The following is a 23,787-nucleotide window of genomic DNA, read 5'->3' as shown; positions in this document are numbered from 1 at the left end:
CCTACAGGGAAAACCCATCAGGCTATCATCAGACTTCTCAGTAGAAACCTTACAGGCCAGAAGAGAATGGCATGATATATTTAATGCAATAAAACAGAAGGGCCTTGAACCAAGAATACTCTACCCAGCACGATTATCATGTAAATATGGAGGGAGTAAACAATTCCCAGACAAGCAAAAGTTGAGGGAATTTACCTCCCAAAACCATCTTTACAGGGTATTGTAGAGGGACAGCCCTGGATGGGAGCACTACCAAGGCTAAACAGATGTCACCAGAGAAAACAAAATCACAGCAAAGAAACCAGACCAACCAAATACAAACAAAGACAAAAAAGAAAATCAACTACACACAAAACCAGTTAAAGGAAACACAGAAGTGCAGAGAATAAAACACCCAACATATAAAGAATGGAGGAGGAAGAATAAGAAAGGAGAGAACTAAAGAATCACCAGACAGTGTCTACAGTTGCTCAATAAGCAAGTTAAGTTAGGCAGTACGATACTAAAGAAGCTAACCTTGAACCTTTGGTAACCACAAATCTAAAGCCTGCAATGGCGGTAAGTGGACATCTTTCAATAATCACCGTACGTGTAAATGGACTGAATGCACCAACCAAAAGACACAGAGTAACAGAATGGATAAAAAAGCAAGACCCATCTATTTGCTTACAAGAGACCCACCTCAAACTCAAAGACATGCAGAGACAAAAAGTCAAGGGATGGAAAATGATATTCCATGCAAACAACAGGGAGAAAAAAGCAGGTGTGGCAGTACAAGTAGCAGACAAAATAGACTTAAAAACAAAGAAAGTCACAAGAGATAAAGAAGGGCATTACATAATGATAAAGGGGTCACTGCAATAAAAGGATAGAACCATTATAAATATATATGCACCCAATACAGGAGCACCAGCATATGTGAAACAAATACTAACAAAACTAAGAGGAGGAAATAGAATGCAATGCATTCATTTTGGGAGACTTCAACACACCACTCACTCCAAAGGATAGACCCACCAGACAGAAAATAAGTAAGGACACAGAGGCACTGAACAACACACTACAACAGATGGACCTAACAGACATCTACAGAACTCTACATCCAAAAGCAAGAGGATACAGTCTTCTCAAGTGCACATGGAATATTCTCCAGAATAGACCACATACTAGGCCACAAGAAGAGCCTCAGTAAATTCAAAAAGACTGAAATTCACCCAACCAACTTCTCAGACCACAAAGGAATAAAACTAGAAATAAATCATACAAAGAAACAAAAAGGCCCACAAGCACATGGAGGCTTAACAAAGTGCTTCTAAATAATCAAAGGATCAACAACCAGATTAAAATAGAGATCAAGCAATATATGGAAACAAATGACGACAAAACAATGTCCCAAGTTCTGTTGGATCCAGCGAAAGCAGTCTTAAGAGGAAACTATATAGCAATCCAGGCATATTTAAAGAAGGAAGAACAATCCCAAATGAATAGTTTAATGTCACAATTATTTAAATTGGAAAAGGAAGAACAAATGAGGCCTAAAGTCAGCAGACAGAGGGACATAATAAAGATCAGAGAAGAAATAAAATTGAGAAGAATAAAATAGAAAAAAAAAATCAATGAAACCAAGCGCTGGTTCTTTGAGAAAATAAACAAAATAGATAAGCCTCTAGCCACACTTATTAAGAGAAAAAGAGAATCAACACACACCCACAGCATCAGAAACGAGAAAGGAAAAATCACCATGGACCCTACAGAAATACAAAGAATTATTAGAGAATACTATGAAAACCTACATACTAACAAGCTGGAAATCCTAGAAGAAATGGACTTCTTAGAAAAATACAACCTTCCAAGACTGACCAAGGAAGAATCACAAAAATTAAACAAACCAATTACCAGCAAAGAAATTGAAGCGGTCATCAAAAAACTTCCCAGGAACAAAACCCCCAGGCCAGATGGATTTACTTCTGAATTTTATCAGACATACAGAGCAGACATAATACCCATTGTCCTTAAAGTTTTCCAAAAAATACTAGAGGAGAAAATACTCCCAAACTCATTCTATGAAGCCAACATCACGCTAATATCAAAATCAGGCAAAGACCCCACCAAAAAAGAATATTACAGACCAGTATCTCTAATGCACATACATGCAAAAACACTAAACAAAATACTAGCAAACCAAATTCAAAAATATATCACAAGGATCATACACCATGACCAAGTAGGATTCATCCCAGAGATGCAGGGATGGTACAACATTTGAAAATCAACCAACATCATCCACCACATAAACAAAAAGGACACCACATGAGCATCTCCATAGATCCTGAAAAAGCATTCGACAAAATTCAACATCCATTCATGATAAAAACTCTCAGTAAAATGGATATAGAGGGCAAGTACCTCAACATAATAAAGGCAATATATGAGAAGCCCACAGCCAACATCATACATAATAGTGAGAAGCTGAAAGCTTTTCCTCTGATATCGGGAACAAGACAGGGATGCCCATTCTCCCAAATGCTATACTGGAGGTCCTAGTAATGGCAATTACACAAAACAAAGAAACACAAGGAATTCAAACTGGTAAAGAAGAGGTTAAACTGTCACTATTGGCAGATGACATGATACTGTACAAAAAAAACCCCTAAAGACCCACTCCAAAACTACTAGATCTGATACTGCAACACAGCAAAGTTGCAGGATACAAAATTAACACACAGAAATCTGTGCCTTTCCTATACACTAACAATGAACTAATAGAAAGAGAAATCAGGAAAACAATTCCAGTCACAACTGCAACAAAAACAATAAAATACCTAGGAATAAACCTAACCAAGGAAGTGAAAGACTTAGAACCTGAAAACTATAAGACACTCTTAAGAGAGATTAAAGAGGACACTAACAAATGGAAACTCATCCCATGCTCTTGGCTAGGAAGAATTAATATCGTCAAAATGGCCATCCTGCCCACACCAATATGCAGATTTGATGCAATCCCTATCAAATTACCAACAACTTTCCTCAACGAACTGGAACAAATAGTTCCAGTCTAACTGGAACAAAGACCCCAAATAGCCAAAGCAATCCTTAGAAGGTAGAATAAAGTGGGGGGGATCTCGCTCCCCAACTTCAAGCTCTACTACAAAGGCACAGTATTCAAAAACTAGACAACTACATGTACGAGAATGGAACCAGATTATTGTCTAACCCCATACAAAAGAGGAAACTCAGAATGGATCACAGATCTGATTGTAAGTCATGAAACCATAAAATTCTTTAAAGAAAACATAGGCAAAACTTTCTTGGACATAAACACAAGCAACTTCTTCATGAACATGTCTCCCCAGGCAAGGGGAACAAAAAGCAAAAATGAACAAGTGGGACTATATCAAGCTGAAATCTTCTGTACAGCAAAGGACACCATCATTAGAATAGGAAGGTACCCTACAGTATGGGAGAATATATTCAAACATGACAGATCCAATAACAGGTTGACATCTAAAATATATAAAGAGCTCACCCACGTCAACAAAAAAAAGCGAATAATCCAATTAAAAAATGAGCAGAGCAGCTGAACAGACAGTTCATCAAAGAAGAAATTCAGATGGCCAACAAACACATGAAAAGATGCTCCACATCGCTTGTCATCAGAGAAATGCAAATTAAAAGCACAATAAGACATCACTTCACACCAGTAAGGATCGCCACCATCCAAAAGACAAACAAGAAATGTTGGCGAGAAAGGGGAACCCTCCTACATGGCTGGTGGGAATGTAAATTAATTCAACCATTGTGGAATGCAGTATGGATGTTCTTCAGAGAGCTCAAAATAGACATACATTTGACCCAGGAATTTACCCTAAGAATGAAGCAGCCCAGTCTGAAGAAGACAGATGCACCCCTTTGTTTATCGCAGCACTATTTACAATAGCCAAGAAATGGAAGCAACCTAAGTGTCCCATCAATAGATGGATGGATAAAGACGAGGTGGTACACATACACAGTGGAGTATTATTCAGCCATAAGAACAAAACAAATCTACCACTGGCAACAACATGGATGGAGCAAGAGGGTATTACGCTCAGTGAAATAAGCCAGCTGGAGAAAGACAAGTACCAAATGATTTCACTCATATGTGGACTATAAGAACAAAGAAAAACTGAAGGAACAAAATAGCAGCACAATCACAGAACCCAGGAATGGACTTACGGTTAGCAAAGGGAAAGGGACTGGGAAGGATGGATGAAGAGGGAGGGATAAGGGCGGGGGGAAAATAAAGGCGGCATTACGATTAGCATGTATAATGTGGTGTGGGGGCACGGGGAGGGCTGTGCAACGCAGAGAAGACAAGTAGTGATTCCACAACATCTTACTACACTGATGGACAGTGACTGTAATGGGTTTTGTTGGGGGGACTTGGTGAAGGAGAGAGGCTAGTAAACATAATGTTCTTCATGTCATTGTAGATTAAGGATAACAAAATAAAATTAAAAATTAAAAACTCTGACTGTCCTCTAAATTTACCTGTTTTCGTTTCTCAGCCTCCAATTTGGCTTTTGCAGCTTCTTCCCTCTTTATCCTTTTAGCCTGTGCATATAAAATAGGTCTCAAAGTCATGTAACAGCACCACTACAACCTGAATATAACCTCAGACTTGAAAATGGAGCTCCATGCCTCGCAAGGTACAAAACCGTATGTAACATGTATGTAGACAATTAAATATTTCCCCTCCATTTGTTACACTTAACATACTAATATCATTTCTAATGTATAGATTATAATTAAGATATACAAAAATATTCTTAAATTCATAAGAGCATGTCAGGTTTTCTTCTTCATACTCTGTAAAAAGTCTGAAATAATTTGAGTATTATTTTACCTTAAAACTAAATCACAGAAAAAATGATTTTATGGCATTTTTTGCTTTTTCTCTAATTTTTGAAAGTAAAACATGATCACTGTAACAAATTTAGAAAACGGGATAGATTTTAATGATAAAGGTTAAAGGACAAATAAGTAACATTTAAAAATGCACATGTCTACTTTATTTGAAGTTTCTTTTGTAATACCTAAAATTTGAGATAAATCCATTACTTAAATAACTTAAATGAAACATTAAACCTGATTTAACCTACTGTGGTTAAATTCAAGATTTTTTTCTCTAATATAGTGGAAACATAACCTTTAATGAAGCACATTCTGAATATCAAGCTCATGCTATCAAATTTGAGCTTTGTAATCTTAAAGTCATTAACTAGTAGCAATTGCGAATGTACTTTAACATTTTCAATTTGGAGGGTTTTAAAATTAATTTGAAATGGGTAAGGGAATATGTATATATATTTTTAGAAGGAAAAAACCTGTAACTGTGAAAACCTCAGCTAACCGCATTCCTCAGGGAATAAGCCAATTTTTCTGGCAAGTTTCCTGAACAGCTAAGGGTTTGGGTTATAATAATTTTCAAAATTAAAAGGTTTATTTTGGACAAAAGTACTTTGCATAATTTTGAGACATATACACGTACAGCTTAGACACAGTACAGTTAACATAATCTCGCTTTTTCTTGAGGACTTGGGTAGTTATTCTTCACATCAGTTACTATACTACACAGTTTGATAACAGAAATGCCTTTTGGCCGTTAAGGTGTTGAAAATTGCTTCCTATTTAACTACCAGATTACAGATGTTGCTAGGCTTTGGAGTTTCTGTTTTTCCTATTTTCCCTTGCTGTCTTTTAGCTATTCCTTTTGCTGTTGCCAGCATGTCCTTGAGCCCTATTCTGTCAGCCCAGTTCTGTCAGAACTCAGAAAACAGACCTGGTTAAACTGTTTCCACATTGAACATTTACTTCTACTTTTGGAATGTTTCATTTCTAAATGAAAAGCAGGTATCTGACTATAAGACTTAATGACATTTTGAAAAGTAGAGAGCACGAGTTTTAGCATATGATCTTTATGACTATATTGGCTATTGAGAGGTTTCCCCTTTCTTTTTTTTTCCTTTACTTATTTCCTGGATTTTTACTATTAGGATTAGATAAACTTGCGTAGTAAGGTTCAGGAAGGTCCTTATTCTACGCATTATGTTTACAGATAATTTGTGATGGACATGTTAATGTGTATGAGTGAGAACATACTGATAAAATTTTCATTTTGCAGACTTTAAAATACATGACTGTATTACTTTAATCATATCAAATTTAAGAATTCTACCTCTAGAATTTGCTGGGCTCGACGTTCTTTTTCCATTCTGATTTGTTGTATTCTCCTAATTCTTTCCTGTAGGAAAAATTATGACAATCGAAGATAATAAACTAAATATCTAGGTGGAAGGTATTTAAGTGGAATCAAATAATTAAAGATATAAGTACAGATTTACCAAAGGGTGCCCATGCTGGATATAAATTTTAATTATTTACTTTAACATTATATATATGCCACCTGTCTTAAATTGGTATGACTTTATAAAAATGTCTCAAAACAATTTTAAAATACAAATGCTAAATAAGCATATACAAACAACATAAACCAAGCTCATTAAACTCAAGTCTTTATAAATATTTGCAAGTACAAGTAATACTCATTCGGAAATAAATATTCGACAGACAAGTAGGATAAAACAGTCTAAATCAGGACACCTAAGGCTAATACTGAGTTACTGTCACTCATTGCATGAACATGAAAAAAAAACAACTACTCTTGCATAAAACAGGTGAGGCACTTGCTCTTTTTCTCACTGTCACAATTAAATTAAAAATGCTTAAAAAAGTGCACAGTACATCACGATTGTATGTATTAACAATTGCCGTAACATGATAAATGACATTACTTTCAATAACTACAGTAAGCCAATTACAGAAATAATTTCTAATAACATAAGTGGTGCTCATGTTATCTAAATATTATGTACTAGTTATTGTTTGAATTCAGCAATCTAAATTTTGATAGTTACATTTTCATTTTAAAAATTCACTGCATATGCTATAAGCACATCATTAACAATTTTAAATTCATAAATCCCTTTGAAGGTCCTAAATTGACACTGATGAGGATAGTTTAAAAAAAATACACCTAAAATGCCCTACTTGTAAATTGCAGCTATCCTAGGATTTTCAGAGCCGACACATTTTATACTACTGTGTATTACTATACCCACCCCTATATTTCTAGATGCTAGTTGTACCTTTTGAAGCTATACTTTAATACATTTTTATTTCTTTTTTTGCATTGATGTTATTGATCCCCTGTAGGGATTCACTGCAGGATAATGAGATTTCTGTAATTTCTGTTGTGATTTTAGAAGACTGATCACATTCTATGATTTTGCTGATTGTGATCCTGGGTTTTGATTATAGCTCACCAAAACTAAAAATACAAGGGTATTTTTTGTTTTATTTCCAAGACTTAGAGAAGGCTGCACTTGATCCACATTTGAAATATTTATTTAGATTAGAACTTGAGACCTAAGTATACTCTGAATTTAATCTTTAATCAAGTCAACAAAAGTCACTCACTATTCTCTTAAGCACAAAAATAGGTATAGAACCTAGGGCTTAACTCACCCAGTGTAGAGAGCTTTGTTTTTACTCTAAGTGATTTATAAAGATGTACATACATATACTTGGTAGTGCTTTCATTAGCAATAGCAGAGATAAACATTACTTATAAATCATTACAGGGGAAGGAGCCAAGATGGCGGCGTGAGTACAGCGGCGGAAACCTCCTCCAAAAACCATATACATTCTTGAAAATAGAACAAATACAACTATCCCTAAAAGAAAGACCAGAAGATATACGACAACAGCCAGGCTACATCCACACTTGCGAGAACTGAGTGCCTCCGAAGGGCGTAAGATGTAATCCCCAGCCCAGCGGGATCCGAGCGCCCCTCACCTCGGCTCGTGGTGCAAGGAGAGGCATCAGAGCGGGAGGGACAGGGAGCCCAGGATTGCTGAATGCCCAGCCCCAGCCATCCGCACCAGGAGCACAGACACACAGCGTGCGGGGAGCTGGATGCTAGAGAAACGGGACAGTAAGACCTGCGAGCTGTCCCTGCGGCCCGTGTCCCTTGGACAAACAAAAGGAAGAGCTTTTTGGAAGTCTTAAAGGGACAGGACCCTCACAGATGGAAGCGCCCCGGCGCAATCAGCCCAGTAACTGGGAATCCCGCAGAACTCAGGGCGCCCTAACCCCCTTAGTGGCAGCGCAGCTCACAGGCCCCTCACAGTAATAAACAGCCTCCCTCCCATTTCCTCTCCGACGGGGCTCCACCATAGCAGAACAGTAGCCTGAGGCCGGCCATGCCCACAGCAGCAGAGCAGAGCTTCCTGCACAACCACCAGGCAAGAATAAGAAACCCATCTGCGCGCAGCAGCCAAGCACGAGCTGCTAGGGGTCACCGTTCTCCCAGGAGAGGAAGGCCACAAACCAGCAAGAAGGGACGTTCTCCCACCCAATATTAACACCAGCTCCCCACAACTACCACTATTGCCATGAAAAGACAGAAGAATTTGACACAGACCAGACTAACCTAGACATTCTCCCCTGGGAAGATAGACCTAACGAATCTCCCTGAAAAAGGATTCAAAATAAAGGTCATAACCATGCTCACGGATCTTCGGAGAAATATGCAAGAGCTAAGGGATGAAGTTCGCAATGAGATTACAGAAATAAAACAATCTCTGGAAGGACTTAAGAGCAGACTGGATGAGGTGCAAGAGGCCATTAATGGAATAGAAATCAGAGAACAAGAGCGCAGACAAGCTGACACAGAGACAGATTAAAGGATGTCCAGGAATGAAAAAATATGAAGAGAACTGTGTGGCCAATTCAAACAGAACAATATTCGCATTATAGGGGTACCAGAAGAGAGAGAAAAAGGGATAGAAAGTGTCCTTGAAGAAATAATAACTGAAAACTTCCACAAAATGGGAGGAAATAGTTGCTCAGACCAGAGAGGCACACAGAACTCCAAAGAGGACAACACCAAGACATATAATAATGAAAATGGCAAAGATCAAGGCCAAGGACATAGTTTTAAAGGCAGTTAGAGAGAGGAAAAAGGTCACCTACAGGGAAAACCCATCAGGCTATCATCAGACTTCTCAGTAGAAACCTTACAGGCCAGAAGAGAATGGCATGATATATTTAATGCAATAAAACAGAAGGGCCTTGAACCAAGAATACTCTACCCAGCACGATTATCATGTAAATATGGAGGGAGTAAACAATTCCCAGACAAGCAAAAGTTGAGGGAATTTACCTCCCAAAACCACCTTTACAGGGTATTGTAGAGGGACAGCCCTGGATGGGAGCACTACCAAGGCTAAACAGATGTCACCAGAGAAAACAAAATCACAGCAAAGAAACCAGACCAACCAAATACAAACAAAGACAAAAAAGAAAATCAACTACACACAAAACCAGTTAAAGGAAACACAGAAGTGCAGAGAATAAAACACCCAACATATAAAGAATGGAGGAGGAAGAATAAGAAAGGAGAGAACTAAAGAATCACCAGACAGTGTCTACAGTTGCTCAATAAGCAAGTTAAGTTAGGCAGTACGATACTAAAGAAGCTAACCTTGAACCTTTGGTAACCACAAATCTAAAGCCTGCAATGGCGGTAAGTGGACATCTTTCAATAATCACCGTACGTGTAAATGGACTGAATGCACCAACCAAAAGACACAGAGTAACAGAATGGATAAAAAAGCAAGACCCATCTATTTGCTTACAAGAGACCCACCTCAAACTCAAAGACATGCAGAGACAAAAAGTCAAGGGATGGAAAATGATATTCCATGCAAACAACAGGGAGAAAAAAGCAGGTGTGGCAGTACAAGTAGCAGACAAAATAGACTTAAAAACAAAGAAAGTCACAAGAGATAAAGAAGGGCATTACATAATGATAAAGGGGTCACTGCAATAAAAGGATAGAACCATTATAAATATATATGCACCCAATACAGGAGCACCAGCATATGTGAAACAAATACTAACAAAACTAAGAGGAGGAAATAGAATGCAATGCATTCATTTTGGGAGACTTCAACACACCACTCACTCCAAAGGATAGACCCACCAGACAGAAAATAAGTAAGGACACAGAGGCACTGAACAACACACTACAACAGATGGACCTAACAGACATCTACAGAACTCTACATCCAAAAGCAAGAGGATACAGTCTTCTCAAGTGCACATGGAATATTCTCCAGAATAGACCACATACTAGGCCACAAGAAGAGCCTCAGTAAATTCAAAAAGACTGAAATTCACCCAACCAACTTCTCAGACCACAAAGGAATAAAACTAGAAATAAATCATACAAAGAAACAAAAAGGCCCACAAGCACATGGAGGCTTAACAAAGTGCTTCTAAATAATCAAAGGATCAACAACCAGATTAAAATAGAGATCAAGCAATATATGGAAACAAATGACGACAAAACAATGTCCCAAGTTCTGTTGGATCCAGCGAAAGCAGTCTTAAGAGGAAACTATATAGCAATCCAGGCATATTTAAAGAAGGAAGAACAATCCCAAATGAATAGTTTAATGTCACAATTATTTAAATTGGAAAAGGAAGAACAAATGAGGCCTAAAGTCAGCAGACAGAGGGACATAATAAAGATCAGAGAAGAAATAAAATTGAGAAGAATAAAATAGAAAAAAAAAATCAATGAAACCAAGCGCTGGTTCTTTGAGAAAATAAACAAAATAGATAAGCCTCTAGCCACACTTATTAAGAGAAAAAGAGAATCAACACACACCCACAGCATCAGAAACGAGAAAGGAAAAATCACCATGGACCCTACAGAAATACAAAGAATTATTAGAGAATACTATGAAAACCTACATACTAACAAGCTGGAAATCCTAGAAGAAATGGACTTCTTAGAAAAATACAACCTTCCAAGACTGACCAAGGAAGAATCACAAAAATTAAACAAACCAATTACCAGCAAAGAAATTGAAGCGGTCATCAAAAAACTTCCCAGGAACAAAACCCCCAGGCCAGATGGATTTACTTCTGAATTTTATCAGACATACAGAGCAGACATAATACCCATTGTCCTTAAAGTTTTCCAAAAAATACTAGAGGAGAAAATACTCCCAAACTCATTCTATGAAGCCAACATCACGCTAATATCAAAATCAGGCAAAGACCCCACCAAAAAAGAATATTACAGACCAGTATCTCTAATGCACATACATGCAAAAACACTAAACAAAATACTAGCAAACCAAATTCAAAAATATATCACAAGGATCATACACCATGACCAAGTAGGATTCATCCCAGAGATGCAGGGATGGTACAACATTTGAAAATCAACCAACATCATCCACCACATAAACAAAAAGGACACCACATGAGCATCTCCATAGATCCTGAAAAAGCATTCGACAAAATTCAACATCCATTCATGATAAAAACTCTCAGTAAAATGGATATAGAGGGCAAGTACCTCAACATAATAAAGGCAATATATGAGAAGCCCACAGCCAACATCATACATAATAGTGAGAAGCTGAAAGCTTTTCCTCTGATATCGGGAACAAGACAGGGATGCCCATTCTCCCAAATGCTATACTGGAGGTCCTAGTAATGGCAATTACACAAAACAAAGAAACACAAGGAATTCAAACTGGTAAAGAAGAGGTTAAACTGTCACTATTGGCAGATGACATGATACTGTACAAAAAAAACCCCTAAAGACCCACTCCAAAACTACTAGATCTGATACTGCAACACAGCAAAGTTGCAGGATACAAAATTAACACACAGAAATCTGTGCCTTTCCTATACACTAACAATGAACTAATAGAAAGAGAAATCAGGAAAACAATTCCAGTCACAACTGCAACAAAAACAATAAAATACCTAGGAATAAACCTAACCAAGGAAGTGAAAGACTTAGAACCTGAAAACTATAAGACACTCTTAAGAGAGATTAAAGAGGACACTAACAAATGGAAACTCATCCCATGCTCTTGGCTAGGAAGAATTAATATCGTCAAAATGGCCATCCTGCCCACACCAATATGCAGATTTGATGCAATCCCTATCAAATTACCAACAACTTTCCTCAACGAACTGGAACAAATAGTTCCAGTCTAACTGGAACAAAGACCCCAAATAGCCAAAGCAATCCTTAGAAGGTAGAATAAAGTGGGGGGGATCTCGCTCCCCAACTTCAAGCTCTACTACAAAGCCACAGTATTCAAAAACTAGACAACTACATGTACGAGAATGGAACCAGATTATTGTCTAACCCCATACAAAAGAGGAAACTCAGAATGGATCACAGATCTGATTGTAAGTCATGAAACCATAAAATTCTTTAAAGAAAACATAGGCAAAACTTTCTTGGACATAAACACAAGCAACTTCTTCATGAACATGTCTCCCCAGGCAAGGGGAACAAAAAGCAAAAATGAACAAGTGGGACTATATCAAGCTGAAATCTTCTGTACAGCAAAGGACACCATCATTAGAATAGGAAGGTACCCTACAGTATGGGAGAATATATTCAAACATGACAGATCCAATAACAGGTTGACATCTAAAATATATAAAGAGCTCACCCACGTCAACAAAAAAAAGCGAATAATCCAATTAAAAAATGAGCAGAGCAGCTGAACAGACAGTTCATCAAAGAAGAAATTCAGATGGCCAACAAACACATGAAAAGATGCTCCACATCGCTTGTCATCAGAGAAATGCAAATTAAAAGCACAATAAGACATCACTTCACACCAGTAAGGATCGCCACCATCCAAAAGACAAACAAGAAATGTTGGCGAGAAAGGGGAACCCTCCTACATGGCTGGTGGGAATGTAAATTAATTCAACCATTGTGGAATGCAGTATGGATGTTCTTCAGAGAGCTCAAAATAGACATACATTTGACCCAGGAATTTACCCTAAGAATGAAGCAGCCCAGTCTGAAGAAGACAGATGCACCCCTTTGTTTATCGCAGCACTATTTACAATAGCCAAGAAATGGAAGCAACCTAAGTGTCCCATCAATAGATGGATGGATAAAGACGAGGTGGTACACATACACAGTGGAGTATTATTCAGCCATAAGAACAAAACAAATCTACCACTGGCAACAACATGGATGGAGCAAGAGGGTATTACGCTCAGTGAAATAAGCCAGCTGGAGAAAGACAAGTACCAAATGATTTCACTCATATGTGGACTATAAGAACAAAGAAAAACTGAAGGAACAAAATAGCAGCACAATCACAGAACCCAGGAATGGACTTACGGTTAGCAAAGGGAAAGGGACTGGGAAGGATGGATGAAGAGGGAGGGATAAGGGCGGGGGGAAAATAAAGGCGGCATTACGATTAGCATGTATAATGTGGTGTGGGGGCACGGGGAGGGCTGTGCAACGCAGAGAAGACAAGTAGTGATTCCACAACATCTTACTACACTGATGGACAGTGACTGTAATGGGTTTTGTTGGGGGGACTTGGTGAAGGAGAGAGGCTAGTAAACATAATGTTCTTCATGTCATTGTAGATTAAGGATAACAAAATAAAATTAAAAATTAAAAACTCTGACTGTCCTCTAAATTTACCTGTTTTCGTTTCTCAGCCTCCAATAATTTGGCTTTTGCAGCTTCTTCCCTCTTTATCCTTTTAGCCTGTGCATATAAAATAGGTCTCAAAGTCATGTAACAGCACCACTACAACCTGAATATAACCTCAGACTTGAAAATGGAGCTCCATGCCTCGCAATGTACAAAACCGTATGTAACATGTATGTAGACAATTAAATATTTCCCCTCCATTTGTTACACTTAACATACTAATATCATTTCTAATGTATAGATTATAATTAAGATATACAAAAATATTCTTAAATTCATAAGAGCATGTCAGGTTTTCTTCTTCATACTCTGTAAAAAGTCTGAAATAATTTGAGTATTATTTTACCTTAAAACTAAATCACAGAAAAAATGATTTTATGGCATTTTTTGCTTTTTCTCTAATTTTTGAAAGTAAAACATGATCACTGTAACAAATTTAGAAAACGGGATAGATTTTAATGATAAAGGTTAAAGGACAAATAAGTAACATTTAAAAATGCACATGTCTACTTTATTTGAAGTTTCTTTTGTAATACCTAAAATTTGAGATAAATCCATTACTTAAATAACTTAAATGAAACATTAAACCTGATTTAACCTACTGTGGTTAAATTCAAGATTTTTTTCTCTAATATAGTGGAAACATAACCTTTAATGAAGCACATTCTGAATATCAAGCTCATGCTATCAAATTTGAGCTTTGTAATCTTAAAGTCATTAACTAGTAGCAATTGCGAATGTACTTTAACATTTTCAATTTGGAGGGTTTTAAAATTAATTTGAAATGGGTAAGGGAATATGTGTATATATTTTTAGAAGGAAAAAACCTGTAACTGTGAAAACCTCAGCTAACCGCATTCCTCAGGGAATAAGCCAATTTTTCTGGCAAGTTTCCTGAACAGCTAAGGGTTTGGGTTATAATAATTTTCAAAATTAAAAGGTTTATTTTGGACAAAAGTACTTTGCATAATTTTGAGACATATACACGTACAGCTTAGACACAGTACAGTTAACATAATCTCGCTTTTTCTTGAGGACTTGGGTAGTTATTCTTCACATCAGTTACTATACTACACAGTTTGATAACAGAAATGCCTTTTGGCCGTTAAGGTGTTGAAAATTGCTTCCTATTTAACTACCAGATTACAGATGTTGCTAGGCTTTGGAGTTTCTGTTTTTCCTATTTTCCCTTGCTGTCTTTTAGCTATTCCTTTTGCTGTTGCCAGCATGTCCTTGAGCCCTATTCTGTCAGCCCAGTTCTGTCAGAACTCAGAAAACAGACCTGGTTAAACTGTTTCCACATTGAACATTTACTTCTACTTTTGGAATGTTTCATTTCTAAATGAAAAGCAGGTATCTGACTATAAGACTTAATGACATTTTGAAAAGTAGAGAGCACGAGTTTTAGCATATGATCTTTATGACTATATTGGCTATTGAGAGGTTTCCCCTTTCTTTTTTTTTCCTTTACTTATTTCCTGGATTTTTACTATTAGGATTAGATAAACTTGCGTAGTAAGGTTCAGGAAGGTCCTTATTCTACGCATTATGTTTACAGATAATTTGTGATGGACATGTTAATGTGTATGAGTGAGAACATACTGATAAAATTTTCATTTTGCAGACTTTAAAATACATGACTGTATTACTTTAATCATATCAAATTTAAGAATTCTACCTCTAGAATTTGCTGGGCTCGACGTTCTTTTTCCATTCTGATTTGTTGTATTCTCCTAATTCTTTCCTGTAGGAAAAATTATGACAATCGAAGATAATAAACTAAATATCTAGGTGGAAGGTATTTAAGTGGAATCAAATAATTAAAGATATAAGTACAGATTTACCAAAGGGTGCCCATGCTGGATATAAATTTTAATTATTTACTTTAACATTATATATATGCCACCTGTCTTAAATTGGTATGACTTTATAAAAATGTCTCAAAACAATTTTAAAATACAAATGCTAAATAAGCATATACAAACAACATAAACCAAGCTGATTAAACTCAAGCCTTTATAAATCTTTGCAAGTACAAGTAATACTCATTCGGAAATAAATATTCGACAGACAAGTAGGATAAAACAGTCTAAATCAGGACACCTAAGGCTAATACTGAATTACTGTCACTCATTGCATGAACATGAAAAAAAACAACTACTCTTGCATAAAACAGGTGAGGCACTTGCTCTTTTTCTCACTGTCACAATTAAATTAAAAATGCTTAAAAAAGTTCACAGTACATCACGATTGTACGAAGTGTTAACAATTGCCGTAACATGATAAATGACATTACTTTCAATAACTACAGTAAGCCAAATGCAGAAATAATTTCTAATAACTTATAAGTGGTGCTCACATTATCTAAATGTAATGTAGTAGTTATTGTTTGAATTCAGCAATCTACATTTTGATAATGTTACATTTTCATTTTAAAAAGTCACTGCATATGCTATAAGCACATCATTAACAATTTTATATTCATAAATCCCTTTGAAAGTCCCAAATTGGCACTGATGAGGATAGTTTTAAAAAAATACACCTAAATTGCCCTACTTGTAAATTGCAGCTATCCACGAATTTTCAGAGCCAACACATTTTATACTACTGTATATTACTATACCCACCCCTATTTCCAGATGCTAGTTGTACCTTTTGAAGCTATACTTTAATACATTTTTATTTCTTTTTTTGCATTGATGTTATTGATCCCCTGTAGGGATTCACTGCAGGATAATGAGATTTCTGTAATTTCTGTTGTGATTTTAGAAGACTGATCACATTCTATGATTTTGCTGATTGTGATCCTGGGTTTTGATTATAGCTCACCAAAACTAAAAATACAAGGGTATTTTTTGTTTTATTTCCAAGACTTAGAGAAGGCTGCACTTGATCCACATTTGAAATATTTATTTAGATTAGAACTTGAGACCTAAGTATACTCTGAATTTAATCTTTAATCAAGTCAACAAAAGTCATTCATTATTCTCTTAAGCAGAGAAATAGGTATAGAACCTTGGACTTAACTCACCCAGTGTAGAGCTTTGTTTTCGTCTGAGTGATTTATATAGATGTACACTGGCAGTACTTTCATTAGGAATATCAGAAATAAACATTATTTATAAATTATTACAATATGTGTTCACCTTATAATACTGAGTATCCATCCAATGAACTGGGCATTTTATATAAAGTAGCTAATTGATTCATTTAAAAAAATAACAATACAGGAGTTGAAATTATCTTCTTTTCACCTAAGAGAAAATTGAAGCTCCTAGAAAATAAATATTTTGCCTATAGTCAAACAGTGAGTGCAGAGCCCTGGTCAGTTCCCACTGCCTCTGCTCCTGCTTCGTAATAATGCCTCTGGACACTTCCGGAAAACTGCCTGGAGGACTGTCAGGTGGTATTTCTGGCCTACTAGGTAGAAAAAATAATCTCGAGGATAAGAAACACATGCTATTATTTTAATTATTTTATTCTAGATCTACTTCAAACTTTAAAATAGACTCTGCACGACTTTAATTTACTTTGCTGGCAATTAGGAGTAAGTCAAATGGTAATCTAAGACTAGTCTCAGACAAGCATCTTGATCAACGTCTAATATCACTTCACTTGTATTACTGCTCCTGGAACCTTGGAAAATCAATTTTTTTTTTTGATGAGTAGCACACTATGTAGGCTTAGGTCACACAAAGCCTAATTTGAAATGCTAATGGGATACAACTGGTCTCAAGCCATTTGGAAATAGGATAAACTATTAAAAACTGTAACAGAAACAACAGTATTTCAGCTTCAAATGAACTTATTTTCACATATACTGTAGTAGGCAGTAAATATTTACAGTATTTTAATAAATATATTCATCACACTATATATTTTAAAGTCAACCTTACAGTGTCTTTAGCAGTTACAATTAACAAAGAATTCAAGTTTACATTAAATTACAGTAAGAGAGTATACCAAATGTTTTGATGTTTTATATCTATCTTTTAGAAAGCAAGCATTGCTTTGTGCCAGTCACTGTGGTAGGCACTTTACATTCATTCAATGTTCACATAATACAATTGTTTTTCTTTTACAGTGGAGGAAATCAAGGCTGAGAGGTTAACTAATTCATCTAAGGTCATAAATTATTAAATAGGAAAGCCGACATTTAACTTTACAAATGACCTGCATGCGTGACTACAAATTCTAAATTCTCTCTCAATTCTACTTCAACTCTAATCATACTACTTTAGTCAATACTGAAAGTATTTAAATAAATGTATTCATTACATTATTAGAGATAACCACATCACAAACAAACCAAGCCATTATTTAGCAGCTTGTCTATATAACAACTGACTCAGAAATAACTACTTGCAGTTTAAAATTTTTAAAAGAATAGTACTCCCCCCCATTTCCTTTTTGCTTTAATAGATGAGTATGTGGAGATAGGAGAGTAGTTTACACATTCTCATCTTAGAGGAAGTTGAGTATATTCCCATGTAGGCTTTATCTGTAAGAATTAAAAAATTATTTCATCTATCTATATTTAATTTTAAAAACTACACAGAGGAGAGCACTGGATAAACACTGGATATGCGAAAATAATGCTTTCTCATTTTCGGGGGATAATTTTTAATCATTCAGAAGCAATGGGACCAAATCTTCAAAGTTCTTCAAGATGTTAATTTATATTCAGTCTATCAGGATACTAAAAGTACTTACATAATTGTATTGTTTAGTATCATTTCTTTAGAGACTTGGTTTAAAATAGAGGTGAATTTTAAATAAAGGTAGATGACAACTCTCTAAATAAGATATATAACAAGTATGAAAGTTATTTCATAAATCAAATAAGAATAATGTACATATACACATAAGTAAATCGACTCCCAAAGTATCACCTGTTATAAAACCAGTTCAGTGCATGAACATACCTGTTGTTTCATAATCTTTATCTGCTCTTTTTGCTGTCGCTTCTCCTCAGCAGCCATTATTGCTATGATGAAAAGCCAAAACACAGGTATCGTCAGAAAAGGAACAAAGAAGAGAAGCCTCCTGTGAACTCCCCAGTACTCACTCTTCAAGTTTATGTTTTCGTTTAACTCACTCACCTTGTTGTTTTTTAGCTTCTTTGGCAATGCGAGCCTGTTCCTGCTTTTGGAGTTTTCTCAAAAGCCTTATTTGTGCAGCTTGTCGGGCTTTTTCTGAAACACAAAATTTGAAGGAATACTTTTAACAATTTTACTTAACTGTTAACCTAAAAACAGTTAACTATGTGAATGGCATCATGATAAAGGACATACTTTTTAAGAAAATTGTTTAAAGTTAGATACCAGGTAGAAAAATGGTGTGGCAGAAAGTACCATGCTTACTTCCTTTAGAAAGTGCCCAACTTTTTCATCACATACAGCCCCATACACAGAAGCACACAAAAAGGATGCTTCTCTTAATCCTCATCATAGAAGCTAATTTAAGTACATTTTTTTTCACATTTCACATAATCCCTGTTTAGGAGGAAAGTAGCTGCTAATATGTAAAAAGAATGATTTAGCTTCAGTCTTAAAAATAACAATAAAGCAAAAGAACTCAAAATAGAATACAAAGCCCCCCCCACCAAACATAGTATTTCACTCAGCTATAAAAATGGTAAAGTTTCTGAATCCAGTGATAATTTCATTTATGAAACAGAGGGACTAAATCTACATAAAAATAATACAGAATATCAACAAGGTTTAAGGACGATCTAGTTCTCATTATTTTTAAGGACAAATGTATAAAACTGGGAGAGATCTACATAATTAGTGGCCCCAATTCTTCATTGTTCCCCCCTTTATCCATGTTACTTGCAAATGTGACTTTGCAGTTCCTTTCATCAAGAAGTGAAATTTACTGTCTTGTCCCTTGATACTAACTTCAGACATGTGATCTTTGGCTAACAGGATGTTAGCAGCTGTGACTGCAAGTGTAAGTTTGAGAGTGTACTCTGTACTAGTCCAAGTGTAGTTCCACTCTGCTGTCTTGACCTTTATTATCAGGACATGTTAAGGCTACGCTGCCAGAGGCTGGAACACAGGAAGTCAGCTGACTCCACACACGTGAACAAAGCCAGGTAAGATCAGTAGAGCTGCCTACCTTACCTCCAGTGGACTCTATCAGCCTAACCAATTACTACGTGGCATTGTTCACCATTGAGGTTTTGCGGGTGCTTGTTTCCTAGCATTACTGTGGCAATAGGTGACTGATACAGAAAGCTTGTAATGTCATGCTTTCTTCTGCTGGCAAACTTGGTCAGAATACTTCTAACTATAAAAGTGGTCTATCATAATATCACTTACAGAATCACTCTAAAGTACTTAACATTAGATATTGCTTTAAATTTTGTAACAGATGAAGAGTTTTAAGAAACCTATATATTATATTCTCACTAGTAATGAATATACTTGACTAAAACCCAAATCACTTGAACTCTACTAATAATTTCCACCATTTATTGAACTGCCATATTAAATTTACATGATCTTGTTTAATCTTCATAACAACCTTATAGGATATGCAACATTACACCCAGGTTACAAATGAAATAACTAAGGCTCACAGAGGTTAAATTGCAGAGCCAAGATATAAACCCACATCTTTCTGACTCCAGGTCTATATATGCTACTAGTCCTAAAAATCTTTAAGAAAATTTAAATGCCTTGAGATTTTAAAAAGGACTTAACCATATGTTCTGTGACAGCTGAGAAACTCTGTAATGTATATGGTGTGTATTTGTGTGTGAATATATCAGCAATTTCAAACCCTACACAGGTGCACAGTTAACTTTTATTTTTAAACCCTTGGAACAGAAAAACACTAAGAAGTTCAACTCGCTATCTTTTCACTTTAGCAAGGAAGACATAATTTTCATAAGACATTAAAAATTCATATAGCTTAAAATTTTTTATTATGAGGAGTTAGAGAAGATGGGAAAAATAGGTTAAAAAATCACGCACACTATGGAGGAAGTACGAGAAGTTAAGAGGCACCGAAACTTCACCCAGGCTCTGAGGAATAAGCTACTACCAACATCTCATTTATTTGGTTTATGATTGTTGAATATTATCTGTTATGACTAACTTTTGAAATGTGAACTTGACAAATATCTTTTATGGTTTAGGAGATTACTTTCTTAAATATCAAAAAGAAAAGTTTATTTTTGAAATAAAGTGTTGAAATATGTCTAAACCAGCATGTATCTAACAATTGGCAGCCCTTTCCTTCTGCAGTGGCCTATCTTAAAACAATGAAGCATTGTACACCAATGGCATTCCAGATTCTATGATCAATAAAATTGACTGGTATATTATTAGATATATTAGAGCATTTCAGATATTAACAGTATTGGTCAATTAACAAGCTAGTTTGTTTATACAGTTTGAAAGTCTTTTTTATATTCAAACTGTCAGATTCTTATCTATATTCTCTGAGAAGATACAGAGCTCTCATTTCACATTCAAAATCCACATTTATTTTATTGTTCTAGACCTTCCTTCAAATTAAGTCGTTTTATAAGCCTAGATGAGTCCAACTAGGATAATAAAATATGACAGAAACTTCTAGAATCTGCACTGACAACACCCCAAAGTGTTAATGTAGAAGTCTTTTAGAATAAAAGGGGTGATAAGGTGACTCATTTCTACTTTCTTTCCTTCCCAAGAAAGAACATGCATATTATACCAAACATACTTGTAAATATTAATAACATTTACTTACATTGACTTTTTAATATTTATATACATGTTGAGAAAAAACATGTACATAGGTCAAAGGTAACAATTTACAAAATGCAATATAATACAAGGGAGAGTTACATCATAGAATACAAACCAATCTGAAATCTAAAAGGGGAGAAAACACTGGGCAAAAGTTCAGTAATTACCTTCTATTTTGTTAAAATAAAATTTAGTTAATTTTGCAAATATGAAGTTGCCATTTTGAATACTAAGTATGAATGGTACTTGTGATAGACATGCAAAACAGGCGTGAAAATCCCTTGCTTTGCTTATCAGTTAATTTCAAGCTTTTCTATTTTATGTAAAAAATGCACACTTCCCACTATTATACATTCTTCAGAAAAGTCAGTGGTTTATTGACAATACTAATTTTAAAAATTCATCATGTATGTATATATCTTCATATATTAACATTTTTTAAACCTTCTCTAGTAACTATTTAGGAGAGATTAAAGTCTTAATAGTAACCCAATGAAATAACACAAAAAGTACTAAATTAACATACTAAAGGAGAGAAAAACTTACAGGACATTAAGTTACAGGCCAGGCAGTTAACTTATATGCCACTGGTGGAAGTATGAATTGGAACAACCTCTTTGGAGACAATATTTGCCTGCTTTCTACCAAAATTGAAAATGCACATACCCTTGGAGTAGAGATTCTATCTCTAAAATTTTATACTGTGGATAGCCATACCTGTCAAAGCATGAAGATATGTGTAATGTTTTTATTGCAGCATTGTTTGCGACAGCAAAGGTGAGGAAGCAGCTGAAACACTCACCAAAGGAGACTGAGTAAGGGAAGTGTGGTAGAGCCATACCTTGCCTCACCGACTATTCAGCCACTGGAAGTGTAAGGTTGATTTTTAAGTGCTGTATAGAAAGATGCTCAAGAAAAATTAAGTGGAAAAAAACAAAGCTGAATGGTATATACACCAGTCAGTTCATTTATTTTAGAAATCAAAAAGAACATATACATATATGAACATCACATATGCATGTGTACACATAAGTATGTGTTTGAATGTGTGTCAGTGACTGTATGTACACACTTCTGGATAGACTACCAAAAATCTGTTAATTATGATCCAACTTGTGAGTGTCTTTTATTTTGAAGTCAGTGAGAGTCAATGTCTTATTTTAAAGCATTATATTCTATGAGCTTTTATCATGCATACTTGTTTTATAATGAAAACAGAGCTATAGAGAAGTCAGTATTATAATGGTGTATACAATAAATAGAAGTCAGTCAAGCTTTCCCTCCCAAAAATAAAACTATGAGTAGTAAAATCCTGTAAGTCTTTTAAGTCAGTTTTTATTAGTAAACCTTTATTGATATTATGTTTATGATACAAGCATGTATTGATATACATTTATATATATATGCTTATGAATATAAGACATGAACACATTGATATATATTGAGACAGCCTTAAGAGGCTTCACAGTTGTAACTACTTAATTCAAACTTCATAGCAGAACTATTTTATTTTAGTCAGCATTCTGTGTGTGAGACATAGCATGGGAACTTCAAGTTGATAATTCATGATAATTTTGAATCATGAACACATTTGAGGTTACTTTGAGCATGTACTTGATAAATGATACTCTCTAGTGATCTTAAGATACTTTTTGATCTAAGTTTATTAGTTGGGCATTTTGAAAATAAATGTTATATGTCCAGGCTACAGAAGAACTCAAACTAAAACTTACCACTAATTGAAGTTCTCTGACTGAAAATTTACTCCACAGATCCACATATTTTGGAGTTACTCCCTTGTAAAACCACAAGGAATTGGGAGCTGTTCAAATGAGTTTCCAGCCTGAAAAGTTCATCACCTACCTTTGTAATTCTAAACACACAGGGTATGATGTGTTTACGAGTATGACTCTTGAAAGGCGCTTATTAAATCAAAGAACTCCAGTTATCAGTGGGACTCCTTATTTCTCATTTTATTTGAACACAATTACCTACCTTTTAGAAACTGAGAGTAGTTATCAATCATTCCTATGTCAAATACATGTAGAAATAATCAACACATTTTAGTACAGTTCTTACAGTGATGGATGCATGTTCCCTACCTTGAGCTTGCAGTTGTCTTAGCAATTTGGCATCTGTGTTACCTACAGATTCAGCACCGCCCACATCAGGAGGCCGACCGCTGCGCTGGCTCACGCTGGTACCCTCTCCTGGTCGCTCTCCCTCTGGATCCGGTGGTCTTCCTCCATGAGCATCCATTGCCCTCACACGGGGAATGGCGTCCTCTTCTTTCAAAGGACACCACTGCATACCCTTTTAATGAACATTTTATAGAAATAAAATATTATGAACAAAATAAACACAAGTGATCAATATGTCAGAAAATTCTAGGTAAACCTGCACATATTAATTTTTATAAAGCTGTTGTAACC

At 35.6% G+C, this 23,787-nt stretch overlaps 1 protein-coding gene across 2 annotated transcripts in view; it reads right to left on the bottom strand.

The window, feature by feature from the left end:
- LOC140846848 (bromodomain adjacent to zinc finger domain protein 2B-like) overlaps positions 1-23,787 on the bottom strand; it is a 134,063-nt gene that overhangs the window by 48,422 nt on the left and 61,854 nt on the right. For both annotated transcript variants that reach the window (XM_073224894.1, XM_073224895.1), the window contains 5 exons: positions 23,458-23,668; positions 18,716-18,808; positions 18,539-18,600; positions 15,292-15,357; positions 13,602-13,667 (listed from right to left, as the gene is read on the bottom strand). In XM_073224894.1, the coding sequence (XP_073080995.1) occupies positions 13,602-13,667; positions 15,292-15,357; positions 18,539-18,600; positions 18,716-18,808; positions 23,458-23,665 (495 nt within the window). In that variant the 5' untranslated portion in view covers positions 23,666-23,668. The remainder of the gene's footprint in view (positions 1-13,601; positions 13,668-15,291; positions 15,358-18,538; positions 18,601-18,715; positions 18,809-23,457; positions 23,669-23,787) is intronic.

The sequence above is a fragment of the Manis javanica genome, chromosome 16 (assembly GCF_040802235.1).
Source record: "Manis javanica isolate MJ-LG chromosome 16, MJ_LKY, whole genome shotgun sequence".
NCBI classification, from domain to species: domain Eukaryota; kingdom Metazoa; phylum Chordata; class Mammalia; order Pholidota; family Manidae; genus Manis; species Manis javanica.
Note: the sequence above shows the minus strand (reverse complement) of the source record. Positions and strands in the feature narration are given on the sequence as shown.